We start from the raw sequence: 18,402 nt of genomic DNA on the forward strand, positions 1-18,402 counted from the left end.
TGAAAATCTTTGTATTCCAAGCTATTCCTAGGGATTATTTTGTATTCTTTTTTATATTATATATGTTCATTAGTAATTTATTCTGGATCCCATCTTTCCTATTAACAGTTCCTCACATAATACTGATAAATTTCAATTCATAATATGTATTTTGTATTTGTGTGTTTCTATGTATGTGTGTATGTGTATATATATTATATAGGTCTATATCCCATATACATGCTCATCACCACTTCTTTCATCTTCCCTTTCTTGAGATCCTGTTCTCATTCAACTGCCATATTTTCAGTGTTTTCTTTAGGTAGGATACATTCGAGGTATATTCCCTAAATCCTAATATATTTACAGATGTCTACCTTTTCATTGAACAATAAAGATGCAAAATATCTTGACTGGATAAAGGAATGTTGGAACACAGTCTTCTTTTCTTGATATCTAGTGGAAGTTATTCTACTATCTTCTAATTTCTATTGTTACATAGGAAAAATTACATGCAAGCTTATTTTCTTTCTTTTGTTCTCTCTCTGGAAATTTGCAATTTATAATACTCTAAGCATTGGACTTTATCTACTAATCTTGCCAGGAACTAATGGAACTTTTCAATACATAAAACTGCATCTTCATTGGTTAATCTTTCCTCATATCTTCCTTTTTCCTTTGTTTGCTTGTAAAATCTTCTAGATATGTATTCCAGCTCTTACATGATTTAGGGGATAGATATCTATTAGGCATCTTTAGACATTTACAAGTGTTTTTTAAAATAGTATCTATTTCTCATTACAACCACCACTCTAAGTAGGATTTCTTCTTTCCAAAGAGACATATGGGGAGATTGAGTCCTGAATCCTAGAACTTGATGGGAGATGTGAAAAGAGTAGACCAAAGTACCAGTGTCAGAACCAATGGGACCAGCACTGGAGGGCACCATTTTATTGCTCTTTCTGTTTCTACCATAGTGCCCCTTGTATTTTTTATTAATTCATTCATACACTTATGTAAATATGAGTACTTATAGTACTTTACAGATAATTTTTCCAAGCATTTCATTTGTCTTCAAAAGAACCCTAAGAGGTAATGTTGTTTTTGTTCACTCCTTCAAGCCCAGCTCTTTGCGACCCCATGGACTGCAGCATGCCAGGCTTCCCTGTCCATCACCATCTACTGGAGCTTGCTGAAAGTCATGTCCACTGAGTCGGTGATGCCATCTGATCATCTCATCCTCTGTCGTCCCCTTCTCCTCCTGCCTTCAATCTTTCCCAGCATCAGGATCTTTTCCAATGAGTCAGCTCTTTGCATTAGGTGGCCAAAGTATTGGAGCTTCAGCTTTGGTCCTTCCAGTGAATATTCAGGGTTGATTTCTTTTAGGATTGAGTGGTTTGATCTCCTTGCAGTCCAAGGGACTCTCAAGAGTCTTTTCTAACACCACAGTTCAAAAGTATCAATTCTTTGGCACTCAGCCTTCTTTACTATTTAACAGGTAATGGTAGATATTTTTAACATCATCTTGTAGATAAGTAGATTGAAGTCCATATATTTATTTTTAATTCAACAGACACCCATCACAGACCTACCCTGCGTCAGGTACTATACTCAAGTACAAGAAGCTAAGTAACTCTCATGATTGTAAAATGAGTAAATGCCAGAGTTTGGAATTGAAATCAATTTTCTAATTTTTGCCCACTATTCACATCTACCACATTATATTTCAAGCTTCTTGCTTATTTTCATCAAACTCTGAAAAGAGTATAGCTCTAGTGATATGAGCATGTAAAAAAGAACAAAACAGATCCCTTTTATAACACAGATGGTTAGCCCACTATAAAATTTTTTATTTATTATTTTTGGCTGTGCTGGGTCTTCGTTGCCACACAGGCTTTCCTCTAGTAGGAGCAAGTGGGGGCCACTCTCTACTCGCAGTGTGCAGGCTTCTCATTACGGTGGCTTCTCTTGTTGAGGAGCATGGTCTTGGGCACACGGGCTTAGTTGCTCCACGGCATGTGGGATCTTCCCAGATCAAAGATCAAACCCATTTCTCTTGCATTGGCAGGCAGACTCTTTACCACTGAGCCACCAGGGAAGCCCCTGTTAGTTCACTTCTGAATGGATTATGGGACATATCATGCCCCTCATGCTTAACCAAACTCTATTCTTTCTTTTTTCCCCAATTATTTTTATGTTGGAGGCTAATTACTTTACAATATTGTAGTGGTTTTTGCCATACATTGACATGAATCAGCCATGGATTTACATGTGTTCCCCATCTTGAACCCCCCTCCCACCTTCCTCCCCATCCCATCCCTCTGGGTCATCCCAGTGCACCAGCCCCGAGCACTTGTCTCATGCATCCAACCTGGGCTGGTGATCTGTTTCACCATAGATAATATACATGTTTTGATGCTGTTCTTTCAGATATCCCACCCTCGCCTTCTCCCATAGAGTCCAAAATTCTGCTCTGTACATCTGTGTCTCTTTTTCTGTCTTGCATATAGGATTATCGTTACCATCTTTCTAAATTCCATATATATGCGTTAGTATACTGTATTGGTGTTTATCTTTCTGGCCTATTTCACTCTGTATCCACTCAGTTTTATCCATCTCATTAGAACTGATTCAAATGAATTCTTTTTAATGGCTGAGTAATATTCCATGGTGTATATGTACCACAGCTTCCTTATCCATTCGTCTGCTGATGGGCATCTAGGTTGCTTCCATGTCCTGGTTATTATAAACAGTGCTGCGATGAACATTGGGGTGCACGTGTCTCTTTCAGATCTGGTTTCCTCAGTGTGTATGCCCAGAAGTGGGATTGCTGGGTCATATGGCAATTCTATTTCCAGTTTTTTAAGGAATCTCCACACTGTTCTCCATAGTGGCCGTACTAGTTTGCATTCCCACCAACAGTGTAAGAGGGTTCCCTTTTCTCCACACCCTCTCCAGCATTTATTGCTTGTAGACTTTTGGATAGCAGCCATTCTGACTGGCGTGTAATGGTACCTCATTGAGGTTTTGATTTACATTTCTCTGATAATGAGTGATGTTGAGCATCTTTTCATGTGCCAAACTCTATTCTTAAGACAAGTTAGTTTCAGAATTACCAGGAAGTAAAAATGAGTCTCCCCAGGTCCTTCTTTTAATTTACTGATTCAGACTATCTGGGATTGGGCATGTGATTCTGGCTTTTTTTTTTTTTTTAAGTCCTCCAGCTTGCTCTAATATCATATCCAGGATTGGAAATGACTGCCTAAAAATATAATCAAAGATGAGGAGAGAAATGGAGGTGTTGAAATATATATGTGTGTGTAAGTGCATGTATGTGTTGTAGTCAATCAGTCATGTCTGACTCTTTGTGATCCCATGGACTGTTAGCCCACCGGGCTCCTCTGCCCATGGAATTCACCAGGCAAGAATACTGGAGTGGATATCCATTCCTTTCTCCAAGGAATGTTCCCAACCCAGGGATCAAACTCGGGGCTCCTGCATTGCAGGCAGGTTTCTTTTATTGTCTGAGCCACACGTGTGTGTGTGTGTGTGTGTGCATGTGTGCTTACACAGACACACATATACACCAGTCTCAATATTAAGATTTGCTTCTCAGAACTGGTTTCTAAACGTCTCAAACATCCTAGAGAATACTTACAAAACTCTTATCTGTAGGTAAACAGCTTTTATTTGACCCCCTAATATCTGCCTCAAAGTGGAAACATTTCAGGCTATTCACAGTATCAGGTTCACACATATGAAATTTCTGATATTCAACCATTTTTGACTTACAAGATTGGCAGCTTTGTATGGTTCAGCCCAACATCTTTGATTAGATCTGAACAGAATCAGGATATCTCAGGTTAAATAGAAAATGCTTCTGCAACCTCTCTTAATCTTCAAATACTGAAAACAAGGTCCCACAAGCTTGAAAATCATTTCAAGCCCTTCAGTGGCACTCAGTGCTTTATTTTGTCAGGCACAGATCTGACTAAACATTGGTTGGTCAGATAGTCTGTTTCAAAGTCAAAATATCAGTTACCTCAGTAGGATTCAGTGCGTTTTTGAATTGCTTTACACAGATGAACCAACAAAAAGATGGTTAAGATAATGCAAGGTCTCACAAAATGTTGAAATAGACCATACATAGTTAATAACTTGCTGTCATGTAATTTTTTAGTCCAAAACAGCCAGTTCTAGCCATCAGAAACTGACAAGGGGGCACCAGGGAGATGTTTGCACTAAGTTGAGTTACCAAAATTTCACTTGTATTTCCCACAATTTCGTTTTTAAAGCAACCTGAAAATTTTGAACAGCTTATTTCAATGTGCATATCCAACAGGCATTTCAGATATTCAGGGAGTAAGAGTGCTTCTAAAAGCACAATGTCCCTCTACCTTTCCAAAGCCACACCTCCATGACAAAATTCAAGTATTAAACTTTCAGTTAATGGACACTTAAAATGTAAGCTCCACAAAGGCATGAATTTTTTCTGCCTTGTTCACATTTGTGTCCACTGCCTCTGTGATAGCCGAGAGAAACAAGTATTGAAGGAAAGAAGGGAGCAAGGAGGAAGGGAGGAGAGGAAGGGGGAAGAGCAAAAGGAAAACAGAGAGGGAGGGGAATGAATGTTGCCTCTTCCTCAGTCTTTGTGGTGTGTTTTTTCCCTTCTGTGTTAATAGTCATTTTGTGCCATAATTATAGCACATGAGAAGATAGCTGTTTAATAATTTGCAGCCACAATAATAACAGGTTTAGCAATTTAACTAATACAGATTTTTGGCTAAAATATGCCCCTCTCTTTTTATTATTTAAACATTACAATTTGCTAAAACTAAGAAATCAGTTACAATATCTAAGCTTTTTTAAAACAACAGTATATGTGGATATCCTCAGAAAACTCAGTACCTAAGGAAAAGGACAATTTAATGGAATGAAATTTGGGGCATAATACCAGATACATAATCCTAAATCAACCTGACATAACAAGAGATGATCCTCCAAATAGTTCTGTTTGTGGATGGAGGACAGAATACAAACAATTTTGCTTAATTTTACCACCTACGTAATTTTGAGTCTTAGCATCTTGGAGTTGAAAGCAGTGTGAAATGTCACTGATGAAGGCTATGCACAGGTAACTTTTCCCAGATGACTAGGGCCCAGAGAATTGACACGCTTTCCCCAGCTGGTGGACAAAGCTATGACTTGAATCTCATTGTGTAACTTCCAGCAGAAAATGTATACAATATTTTTTCAATTATTTGCATTAGCAAGACTTTCTAAATAAAAATGCAGTAGGGGTGCACCCAAGATTGACCATCAAGAAAAAAAGATTTACTTTTTGATCCTTGATTTCTTTTTGGTAGACAGCATATCCCTCCATCACACAATTTACATGATTGAGGTCATCTTATCTGTTTAGCATTTTGAATAGCTAAGGAAACTGAACTGAAGGAAAAGGTACTGGAAAAATAAGATGAAAATTATCATTTTGTATGTGGGAACATTCAATGGACAGTTAACAATTATAATGCTATGGGTACAATGAAGCTGGTGATAAACATTTAATGTTTGATTCCTCAAGTTTTCATTACCTTTAATCATCTTTTTTTTTTTTTTTCACTTCTTTCTTCTCTTCCATTTAGGCTTCCAGTTTTATTAGGATCCATAAAGTCATAAAAGTCTTAAACTTCACAATGAAAACTAAAGATCTACAGCTTTCTGATGTCTTCTTGAAAGCACTTAACCATCTGCCTCTAGAATACAACTCTGCTTTATACAGCCGGATCTTTGATGACTTTGGGACTCACTATTTCACCTCTGGCTCCCTAGGAGGCGTGTACGACCTCCTTTATCAGTTTAGCAAGGAGGAGCTAAAGAACTCAGGTTTGATTTCCTCAACACTTATTTTTAACTGATAAGATACTGTGTAATGCATTTTTCTCTTACTCTATCCTTTTAGTTCTTTATTGACTTTATTTCAACCTTGCTTTATTTCCAAAATGATATGAAGAACAACCAAAATGTACACACTCAAGGAAATAAAAATAGAAAATTCAGGCCAAAAGAAGAAGGAGAAATAAATAGGCGTAACCTCTTTCGGGCATCAGATTTGTCCCAGAATTTCCTGACATTTAAGAACATCATAAACTGCCTAGTAGTGGTAAACTAAAGAGAAAAAGATGCTATCACCTAAAGGAAAACAAAATTTGTCTTGGAACTAAACTCTAAAAAATAATTTACTTATAGAATTTTTATAGGAGATAATAATTTTATAAAATTGTAATTACAACAAATCCACTGACACTTTTTTTTTCTCTGTTCCCCAGACAGAGATTGAACCTGGGCCCCTAGGCTATGAAAGTCCTAAAGACTGGACCTAGTCTTTTTCTTTTAATGATTTTAACTAAAAGCCAAGGGCAAAAGATGAAAAGCAATTAAGAACTTGACAAGGGACTAAGTTAACATGAGCCAGACTTGCCCCTACTGGTGGCAAAACTTGAAACCAGATGGGAGGCACTTTTCTTTGAGGAAAAGTTGCAATTTTATATCTGGAGGTATAATCTGTGATATTTTCTGCTTACATATAAAATAGTAATATAAATCTTGGTTTAAAAAATAACTTTTGATTTCTTAACTATTATCTCAGATTACCAATATTCATTTCTATTAGAGCTTAAGTACCTTTCTATAAATTTGTTTTCAGGCTTCATTGTGAAATGACACAGCATCCTTGTGATGCTTCTGTCTTGAAAACATGATCAGGAAATTTTGTAATGACCAGAACCCAAGTGTCCAATTCTCCTAAATAAGTCAGAATTCTTGATCATTTGACTCTTATACAAAAGAAATCAGGAATTTATTTTAAAAGACACCAAGCCAATCCTGGGGTCAGTAGAATTTCAATTCCTCTATTCTTGTATCTCATTATGGCAAATAGATATATTTAATGTGGGTTCCCTGAGTCCTTCCTAACTTTAAATGATCTGCTTTTTAAGAGAGGAGATGGGATATATGTCTTTGAAAAAGATTTTCGGTAAGAAGGTCTTCAAAATTTTTGCCTGACAGAGTTACTGAAATCCCAGAGATTTACACAGGGATGGGCTTTCCACACCGCCTCTTACATTTCATTACAGTTATCCTTTCCACTGCAGTCACATTTGCTCGCTGAATTCGATGTCTTTGCCATTGAGAACAGCATCAACATTAAAGCTGAGCAAAAATGACTGTGGGAAGTCTCTGGCCCTTGACTTGGTTTTGTCTCACCCTAGGGATGAAATTATTCTGGTCACTGCTGCTGTAGCCCAGAGAATAATTTCTCATTCAATAAGCTATACTCATCATGCATTTACAGCAAAGCTGCTATAAGGCTTAGCGTTCAGGTCAGTTAAAGAACTATGTGAATCTTTAATCAACCATCCAGGATTTTAATAGTTGAAGTCCCATAACCAAAATGAAGAAATATTCTCACTTTCTATCTCTTTCTCTTTAAATAAAGGTAGAGACTTTAGACACACAGATATACATAGTAAGAGAAAGAAAGGGAGTCTGAGGTGTCATATAAAACTGGAAACATATAACCATACACACCTATGTACACATACAAACACTACACATATATACATAATGTTTATATATATGTATATAAGACATATTCTCATATTTTATATGTAATATATAATCTTATAGTCATGAAATATGTACATATATATGTGTGTGTGTTTATACATATATATATGTATATATACTTCTCTGAGTCACAGTAATAATATTGGCACTCAATTTTATCTGTGGTTTAAGATGAAACACACTTAGAAAAAACCCTTATTAAAATGGAATTCTCCAGTGGGTGTGTTTGTCTGTTTCTGACCATTTTTTAGATTAATCCATATTTTGGTCTCCTCCCTTTTCCCCTTTTTAGTTCTTTTCCCCTTACTTCACCACAATGTAGAGCTAGAGTTTAGGCCTAGTTTTATTTGCTTTTTTCAATAAAAGTTATATCCCTTGTCATTAATTTAAAAAAAAATGACTCGAATACCTCAGAGTACATTCTCTAGTGCAAGAAGAATAAAACAAAATTAAATTACTCTTTATTTGCATCTCTTGATGTATTCCTCTATTCTGCAGTGTTCCATAGTCAATTTAAAACCTTGAATAAAAAGTTGACCTTGCTCCAGTGTGCAAGGTAAAAAGAACTTCAGAGACACAGAGAAAACAGTAAAAAATTAAAATATCATGTTATACAACATGGTAATTTTAAATTTCTTTTGCTGGGAAGTCATGTTCTGCTCTGATTGAAGAAGAAAAATTCTTCACCCCACTGTTTATCAGTATGACATTTTTGATTGACACTGTTGATCTTTGCCCAGTCAGAGTAGCTAAGGACATTTCTGGCATACTCATTCCTATGCCACATCAAACTCAGGTTTGAGACTGCAAGTGCTTCAGCATCAAGCAACTCCTTTGTCAGTGTGGATAGGGTCAGACATAAGCTACAGGGCATCTTGTGGGGAAGAAAAGGCCAGTACAGAAATTCACTGATAAAGCCTTGACATTTTCAACACCGTGTGACCAATACCACGCTCATAAGAGAGATTCATCATTCAAATCTTGTAGGATTCTCCTGTAACCCTCAGAAACTGAAATTAATGAGGTTTATAGTTAATTAATTATGCTATAGTTAATGAATTGGTCACATGAAATTTAATTTTCACTTATAAATCATAGAAGCTAGGGACTTGCCTGGCAGTCCAGTGGTTAAGACTCTGCCTTCCATTGCAGAGGATATAAGTTTGATCTCTGGTCAGGGAGCTAAGATCCTACATGCCTCAGGGCCAGAAAACCAAAGCAAAACAAAAAACCCAGAAGCAATACTGTAACAAATTCAATAAAGACTTTAAAAATGGTCCACTTCAAAAAATTGTTTAAAATAAATCATAGAAATCTAATGAAAGAGTAAGGGTTAGGGGACCATTAAATTCCTCACATGGCCCAAACATTTGGCTGACCCATTTATAAGAACAACACCACTGGAAGAAAAATGAGTCATATTTATTCAGCCTAATCAAAACAGCCATCTTTTTTGTTAGAGATTAAAATGCCAGGTACACACAAGGGCTTCAAACCAAGACTTTTTTTTTTACTGCCAATCTTTGATTCATCTCTTTGAATTTGTCAAACTACTGAAAAAACTACAAAGTAGGAAGCCTCATCCGCACCTACTCAGCTTCATTCCTTGATGAGCTGCACACTCAGATTTACATTCTAGCACCACACACTCACACGGTGCCTCTGGCTCTGAGACCACTCTTCCCTGCCTCTTGTAACCTGCAACCCTAAGAATCAGTATTTGATAAACTACTTTGCTTTAAGGTGCTTAACAGTTCACATAACAGCTCTATCTCTTATGTGCTTGTATTTTGCAAGGCAATTTTAAACTAAACAGCAAAAAAATTGGATTCTAATTTTGGTGTTTCGCGTTATCAGGTCAGGTGACTTGGAAAGCTGTTAAAAAAAAAAAAAGGAAACACTCCTCAAATTACCCCAGAGAGGCAGTACCAAGTCAGCCTCCAAACAGCCAGACCTGTTTCCCTACCTCTATTCCACTCAATCCCTGACATCCCCCAATGATTTTGAAGTCCTTAAGAATAATGGACCAGCATTAGGGCGGGAAAGATTGATTCAGATACCAAAATCTTCAACAAACGACGTTTGGATGTTTGGAAGAAATGTTGGATGTTGGATGTTTGGAAACAGTGAGGACCAAAGGTATTAGAACTGGATACTCTGAGTCTTAGAGCATGAGGATTTTTACAAGACTTACACAACTGTGGTGTGTCATCCTTCACAAGCAGTCCTGGGAAACTAGGAAGGTATCAAGCCCAGCTCCCACTCCTAAAGAGACTGGGAACCAGGCAGCATCAACCTCCCTTGAAGACAACAGGGAAAAACGTATCAAGTACGGGCTTGAATTAAGATAAGGAGAAAGAGTGAGCAGTCCCAGAGGACACTGAAGAGTTCGTGAGTCAGGAAGTCAGAGTTTCTGAGACAAAACGAAAGGGTTTTGGGGGTAGGGGTAGAGTGAATGGCCAAGTCAGAGAGAGGAAGCTTAGATGAGTATGGGAATGAGTGTTCAGGAGAGGAGAGGTGACCAGCGAGACTTACCTTTGAGGTGGTGAACCCAGGAAGAAGTGAAACGGACTCAGTCCTCACAGAATCAGCTGCGGCCCCCAAAGAACGGTGCCCCCCGACAATGGGGCACCAAACAGCTGGTGTCCATCTCTTGATTTGCTGTACAGGGGCGGTGGCCAACAGCATGGGCAAGCTTAGAGGCTGATTGTGTGCAGACAGCAGAAAGAGGCCAGCATGGTCCCCACAGGGAAGATGGCAGGGACTCACAAATACCTCTCCTCTTCAGGGTGTCCCATGGCCTGTGAGGAACCGCCTTTGGAGTAAAATCCATTACTCATTCGAGCTCACAGGCAGCAGAGGAGCTGGGTGCTGGTACAGAGTACCTGAAGCTTCCCGAGTGCTCAGAGTCTCGTGCTCTTCTCTGAATTCTCCAGGGTGCATTCTCAGGGTTTTTTTTCTTATACTTTATTTCCCAGGTTTAACAAAGGAAGAAGCCAAAAATTGTATGCGGATTGAAACAAAGAAACGCTTCCTTTTTTTTACAAAAACAAACGTGGAACACCAGTGCACCACTAACAAACTGTCAGAGAAATACGAAGGTAACAGTACTCTCTTAGCAGCTTACCTAGTGGGTTCTGACTGGCAATAATTTAAGTATCATATTGCACTTGACTGTGACTGCACTATTTTTCTATTTCATTAGTTTCATTTGTCTGCCTCAGAGTCCTATGTGTGGTATGGAGGGAGCAAATCAAATATTGGTACTACTCAAAACGGAACTTGGTTAGGATTTTCTTTGTCTCCTATTTAGGTTGTCTGAATGCACATTTATTGATTCTTCCTATGGGCCAAACCTGGTACTAGACATTGTTAAGTAAGGATGGATATGAACTAGGTCTTCCATTCAAGGAGTTTACAAAGTAAGGATACCTATAGACAATCATTAAAAATACAGAAGATGTAGTACACATATACAATGAAATACTACTCAACCATCAAAAAGAATGAAATCATGCCACTTGCATCAACATGAATGGACCTAGAGATTATCATACTAAGTGAAGTCGGACAAAGACAAATAACATATGATATCACTCATATGTGGAATCTAAAATAAGATACAAATGGACTTATTTACAAAACAGACTCATGGACATAGAACACAAACTTATGATTATCAAATGGGAAGTGGAGGTAGGGATAAATTAGGGGTTTGGATTAGAAGATACAAACTAGTCTATGTGTGCAGGGGTGCCTAGTGACTCAACTGTGTCTGACTCTTTGTGACTCAATTGACAGTAGCTCCTCTGTCCAACAGGCCCCTATGCCCTTGGGATTCTCCAGGCAAGAATACTGGAGTGGCTTGCCATTTTCTCCTCCAAGAGATCTTCCCAACTCAGGGATTAAACCTGGGTCTCCTGCATTTCAGGTGGACTCTTTACCAGCTGAGCCACCAGGAAAGACCCAAACTACTATATATAAAATAGCTAAACAACAAGGTCCTACTGTATAGCACAAGAAACTACATTCAATATCTTACAATAAACCGTAATGGAAAAGACTATGAAAAAATATATATATATATTCACATATGTGTGCTCAGTTGTGTCTGATTCTTTGCAACCCCGTGGACTGTAGCCCACCAGGCTCCTTTGTCCATGGAATTTTCTAAGCAAAAATACTGGAGTGGGTTGCCATTTCCATATATATATAAAACAATGATTTTGTTGTACACTAGAAACTAACACAAAATTATATATCAACTATACTTAAATTAAAAAAAAAAAACAGACTGATAAGTTCTAAGAGGTGGGGGGGTTCCCAGATGGCTCAGTGGTAAAGAATCTGCCTGCCAATGCAAGAGACACAGGTTTGATCCCTGGGTCAGGAACCTCCTATGGAGGAGGAAATGGCAACCCACTCCAGAATTCTTGCCTGGGAAAGCCCATGGACAGAGGAGCCTAGCAGGCTACAGTCCATGAGGTTGCAAAGAGTCAGACACACGCACGGAAGCTCTTAAAATGCTCAGACAACCAAGTGAGAAACCTGAGCACTGTCTTTGATTTCTCCCTCCCGCTTTCTTGCCTCTACATGCAGGAAGCAGTCATTCCTACTCCTTAATATTTCTCCCAGTTCTCCCCAGTTCCTCATTTCCATGCACATGCCTTTCATTCATCATTTCCAACTTGGATTACCACAGAGGCCTGCCCACTGGTCCCTTTGCCTCTGGTCTTGCCTTATTCTACACATTTTCTGTGAGAGGAATATTCTCCAAGGCAAATCTTATCATGAAACACTCAGACCTTAAACATGTCATGGCTTCACAAAGCCTTGAAGGTAAGTTCCTGCCTCACTTTCTGCCTAGCTAAGTTTCTGCCTCTCTTTCCTAAATAAGTCATGCTCTCGACTGTGCCTTGTCATTATAAATAACTCCTTCTCTGTGTAAAATTTTCTTATTCCCTTATTTTTCCTGACTGATTACTACTTCTGCTCAAAACAAAGGGAATCACAGAAACTCCCAAAATATGAAGCTTATATTGTTACTGGGGGACAGCCAAGGAATAGATAATAATATCATATTTACTATAACAATAAGTAGATAGTTTTAAATATCAGAGGCTATTGATGGTTTACATGTGGAAGCCCGTGTTCAGTATAAGCAAAATGAGAGCTGATTTGATAACTACACATTTGTATTTCAGCCAAAAAAAGAGCAGTATGCAATCAACCTAGTAATGTAAACCAGAGAATATACAGATTCTATACCAAGAAATGAAAAACTAGTTTTAATAAATAAGTATATATATGAATGGGTCCCTGAAAGAAAGAATGAAATTTGTCTTGATTATTTGTATCAGAAATATGGTTCAAATATACAATTTCAAGGCAAATTCTAGCTAATTAACTAAATTCAAAGATTTTTAAAATGAATTCAAGTACCTTAGCTGAAAAAACAATTTCCCTATAGAATAACAACAAAATCTGGCTGGCATCAGACTTACTGACAAAATGCAATGCTAAGACGATAGAGGAATGTTCACAAACTTCTAAAACAGAAAAGAAAATGTGTTCATATGTAAACATAACAGAAAGACATCTCAAAACATGAGAGCATTCTGGAAATGTTCATTCTTGAGTACTCAATGAATCAAAACGCCTCAACTGTAAAATCTATTCAACATAGAGATGAGAAAAATGTCCAAAATGAACTCATAGTTTTCAGCTTCTAGGAATAACATGAAGACACTGCAAAACCAGAGACTATTGCAGTAGTATCCAAACCGATTAATCAACCCAACCATCCATCCTACCCAGCTTACACATCACTAATATTCCTGAATTGTGTCAACTCTCCAACCCAAGTTTTTAGTGCCTGGTTTATAGCACATTGTTAACTAACATTTATCAATCACAATGACAATTTGCCTAAAAACAAAGATGTATTTATATTGTTTTCTAAAAGCACACTTAAGAATATAGATATGTCTATTTCTAACCCTGAGCTAGTTTCAAAAGATAGTCTATATAAAATAGAATTTTTCATTATCTGGCTCATCAGAGTTGTTGTTGAGTCTCTCAGGCAAGTCTAACTCTTCTGTGACCCCGTGGACTATAGCCTGCCAGGTTCCTCTGTCTATGGGGTTCTCCAGGCAAGAATACTTGAGTAGGTTGCCATTTCCTTCTCCAGGGGATCTTTCCAACCCAGGAATCGAACCTGACTATCCTACATTGCAGTGTACTCTTTACCTCTGAATCACTAGGAAACCCCTGGTTTTGATCGCATATCATAGTGATAACACTTCATAAAACTCCTTGAAACTTTTGATATGTTTTGAGGCAGCTTTGGTGTCAAACTCATGTTGTGACAATGAGAAGCTTTCATAAGAAACAGAAGTATCTGTTCTTCCTTCTACTAGTTGTTTTGCTTATGTTTGCACTATAGGTATCATCTTCAGTCTGAATTTTCTTTCTGGAATCTTTTTAAGCCATTTACTCACTTGTAAGTGTTCTGTTCATAGTAGTTAATAGAATAATAAATAGACTTAACTCTAGTTTTTCTTCAAGATCCCAAGCTTATCATATATAACTCTTACCATAGTGTCATTCCACTTACGACATATATGATATCAATCTAGCAAGTCAGAATCACTGTCAATAGGTATATGCTATATTGGAAAATAATGATTTCTCTCATATTTCATATTAAAAAAATGCAAAAAAAAACCCTCTAAAATTTTCTTCCTATATCCCTCTTAAGCAGCTCACTTTGAAAAGGACCATAGTTTTTTCATAGAGAGAGTATTTCATCCATTGTTTTAATCATCCTAGTCTCTCTCACTGCAGAATTTCTAAACAGGGGTATGGCTGAACCTTACTGATACTCCAGAACAGGCACCAAATCAATGCCATTAACTATTACCCATTTCACTAACCTCTTTTCCATTTGATTTTCTCATTACAATTTCTTATCACCCAGCTGGGCTTCCCAGGTGGTGTAGTGGTAAAAAATCCACATAAAAATCCACATGCCAATGCAGGAGCCTCAGAAGACCCAGGTTTGATCCCTGGGTCAGGAAGATCCCCTGGAGAAGGACATGACAACTCACTCCAGTATTCTTGACTGGAAAATTCCATGGACAGAGGAGCCTGGCAGGCTAGAGTCCATGGGGTCACAAAGAGTCGGACACGACTGAGCACGCACACACACTCATATTAAAGACACTATTAGTTAATAGGAATTGTTCTGAAAATGTATGTAAAAGATCTTTGCTATATACAGTAAATGTATTACCTCTAAAGCAACATTGTGCCAACTCTTACATTTAATTTTTCCCTTTGGTTAGTTGTATTTTTACTCCTATCTTTAAGCTTAAAAACATTCTATCACCTTTTTTCTGTAATTGTAGTCAATTATGGCATGGTGGTCCACTGAATGGGTGCCAGAAACCATGTGGCTTATGTTATTCTGGGGCCCAAGACATATGCTTATATAAGTCAAAAGTGGGAGGTTTGGCATCAAAGAGCAGTAGGCAGAGTCCTTAGGCCTTGGGTTACGTCTGTATCCCACCCGCTCTCCCTCCTTAGTAACCACATGTTCCAGGCCAAATTACTTCTGGCTTCGAAGTCCATGTTTATTATAACACCTACTTCTCAGGATTGTTATGAAAATTACATGAATAATGAGAGCAGAGTGCCCGGCATACATGAGTTGCTTAATAAATGGTAGCTGTTAGCATTATGGTTATCATTTCTATTATTAAACTCCCTCTAGGGACAGGAGGTGTGCTCCAGAGCTTTCACTTAGCTGACTTAATGGAGCTACAAGGTTCTGCCATCTGCTTCTTTCTCCTGTGCAAATAGGCTTTACTTTCAAGTTTGAATTTGCAATAAAATTAAACAAGTCATTTTCTTGAAATACCTTGCAGGTTCCTTTATGCAGGGATCAGAGAAATCCATATCGCTGGTTCAAGGCGGGAGGAGTGAGTATGCGGCGGCTTTGGCTTGGGAGAAAGGGAGCTCTGGTCCGGAAGAGAGGACATTTTCTGACTGGTTGGAATCAGTGAAGGAAAATCCTTCTGTGATCGACTTTGCGGTAAGATTGAAAAGCATTATGGGTAAGAGCTAAAGCTGTTGTCTGGCAGCCCAAACTATGCATCACACAATTCCTTTTCCATTTTCTTCTCAGATGAGAAAAGAAACGTGTTTCTTTGGTGTGCGTGCACAATATACCCTTTTTAAAAACATTGAATTACACATCTCTTGTTTTTGCTGTTCGAACAAGCATTCTGTAGTAAGGCATTTAGAATTCCTAGCATACATAAAATACCAGAAGAGGGAATTTGGTGCATAACTGCCTAAACTTGCCTAGAGTAGTGCTCTTTATCTTCCCATGTATATAATACATTTGATTTCTATATTTTTCTTGCAATTCTTTAGTTGAGCACTCCTAAATCTTCATTTATAGCTCTGTGGGATATATGAGATTTTAGATCCATTTGAATTTCTGTTTCTATCACCATTGATTAAATTTACCAGTCTTATATTTGTTGTAATTACATTAAAGGGTGTTTTTTATTATGTCTGAAATACTTTGTCCACAAATCAGTCACATGCCACTAAAACCAGTTTTGCCTGGAACATAAGCACATTTTAAAGAGCCCCTGAAGGAGCTATTCAGCTCATTTCATTCAAATGAAAATAAAGGAATTCAATCATCATGAAAGCAGGATGATTTACATGCACTGTGAAGATATTTGGAATTCTACAGGTTATGGTAGGAAAATGAGGTCCAGCCATCCATCTGGGCACTTGTGAGTCATACACTGCATAGAGAGTCATTCCTCTGGGGTTTTAAAATGTTGATGACCCTTGATTTTTGTGTTAGCCTCCATATTTGTTATTGTAATTCTATTGATTCTACCAGCAAGTTCATTTCTCTGTTTTTTCTCTCCACATTTTTTCACCTGGCTCACCAAAAGCCAATAATGTTGTCCCTGGAAAAACAAAGAACACAGAAAGCCTCTCTTCACTCTTCCCAGATCTTTCTCCTTGAGTCAAACTTGTTGACATTTCAGCAAAACATTCCTGAGCTGCCTGATCCTAGTCACTTATCTCCAGACATTGATGCTTAATAAGTAAGATGATGTAAATTCTCATAATGACACCTCATCTGAGGCTTCCTCCATGGTAGAAGTTCAGGGAGAGTAAACTCCATATACATTACACCTGCTATACTTTAAGGATAATCTTGAAGACAGCTGGTCTACCCAGGATAGAAGGGAAGAAGCTCCCTGTCCTCCACTTCCCTCATGGAAAGGGCTTTTCTCTACTGGTTCAATAGACAGATATGCCGTATTCTACAATAATCATTTTGAAGCATACAATTGTCCAGGTCTTGCCTCTGATTTCACAAGAACTGGGTGGTAATGTCAACATATGCCAATAAGGTGACTCTGACTGGAGCTTCCCCCTCGCATCTGCTCTTAGCTTGCTCCCATCACAGACCTGGTCAGAAACATCCCCTGTGCAGTGACAAGACGGAACAACCTCAGGAGAGCTTTTCAAGAATATGCAGCCAAGTTTGACCCTTGCCAGTGTGCCCGATGCCCTAACAATGGCCGCCCCGTGCTCTCAGGGACCGAATGTCTGTGTGTTTGCCAGAGCGGCACCTATGGCGAGAACTGCGAGAGACGCTCCCCGGATTACAAATCTGGTAAGTGTCAGTAATTTACTAGGAGGCAGGAAGCTCTCCCTTCCCAAAGGTATTCTAGGTTGGTTGATGAAAACAGCAAAACAAAACAAAAGTTGTCCTTGCAATTTCCACATTATGCAAATTCACAAGGAAGTTAGGCCTGGAGAAAATTAGACTCAAAAGTCAAACAGTCTGATGTGACTCTCAGCTGTAACCTATCATTTGTGTGACCTTGGAAAAGTCACCTAACCTCTCTGTGCCTCAATCTGTTTTCCATGCAATGGGGATAAGGCCACTATACACTCGAAAGTTATATATGTGTGTGTATGTCTATGGGCTTCCCAGGTGGTGCTAGTGGTAAAGACCCACCTGCCAATGCAGGAGACATAAGAGAAGTAGGTTTGATCCTTGAGTCAGGAAAATCCCCTGGAGAAGGAAATGGCAACCCACTCCAGTATTCTTGCCTGCAGAATCCCATGGACAGAGGAGCTTGGCAGGCTACAGTCCATCAGGTCACACAGAATCAGACACATCTGAAGTGACTAAACAACAACATATGTATATGAAATATACAGCACAATGCCTATAACATAAGATAAATAAAATAAAAAGCATACTATAATGTAAACTATATGATACTGATGTTATGAGTCTTTTATGTATTATAATGTAGAATAAGGATGGCTTGTAATAAGGGATAAATTAAGCCACAATCAAAATTTTCATACTGGACTAAGATATATTCATGGCTACCTCTAATCCTCTTTAGAAAGAAGATGTGTCATGGGAGTAAGAATACAGTCTATTACCTTTAGAAATGTATTTTAATATATATATTAGATAGATATATATCCTTTTCAGAAGACGTTAATATGTATACATAGATGTATGCATATATGTACTGTGTGACACATTGCTGATAGTTGAAAATTATTCAGAGCTGTTGCCATTTTATTCTTCCTGTGGGAACAGGAAAGTAAAAACAGATGATGTATCAGCCCCTTTACACAGAGAATTTCTTCTAATCCTGACAACAACCCTATGATATGCTGCAAAGGATCCCACAGCTAAAATTCGAGGCAACCAAGTTGGCCTGGTTT

The 18,402-nt window shown here is 38.2% G+C and overlaps 1 protein-coding gene across 3 annotated transcripts in view; it reads left to right on the forward strand.

Moving 5' to 3' along the window:
* C6 (complement C6) overlaps positions 1–18,402 on the forward strand; it is an 81,770-nt gene that overhangs the window by 38,294 nt on the left and 25,074 nt on the right. For all 3 annotated transcript variants that reach the window (XM_061129876.1, XM_061129877.1, XM_061129878.1), the window contains 4 exons: positions 5,625–5,865; positions 10,587–10,709; positions 15,537–15,703; positions 17,098–17,323. In XM_061129876.1, coding sequence (XP_060985859.1) covers positions 5,625–5,865; positions 10,587–10,709; positions 15,537–15,703; positions 17,098–17,323 — 757 coding nt within the window. The remainder of the gene's footprint in view (positions 1–5,624; positions 5,866–10,586; positions 10,710–15,536; positions 15,704–17,097; positions 17,324–18,402) is intronic.

This window comes from Dama dama, chromosome 25, assembly GCF_033118175.1.
Source record: "Dama dama isolate Ldn47 chromosome 25, ASM3311817v1, whole genome shotgun sequence".
Taxonomy (NCBI): domain Eukaryota; kingdom Metazoa; phylum Chordata; class Mammalia; order Artiodactyla; family Cervidae; genus Dama; species Dama dama.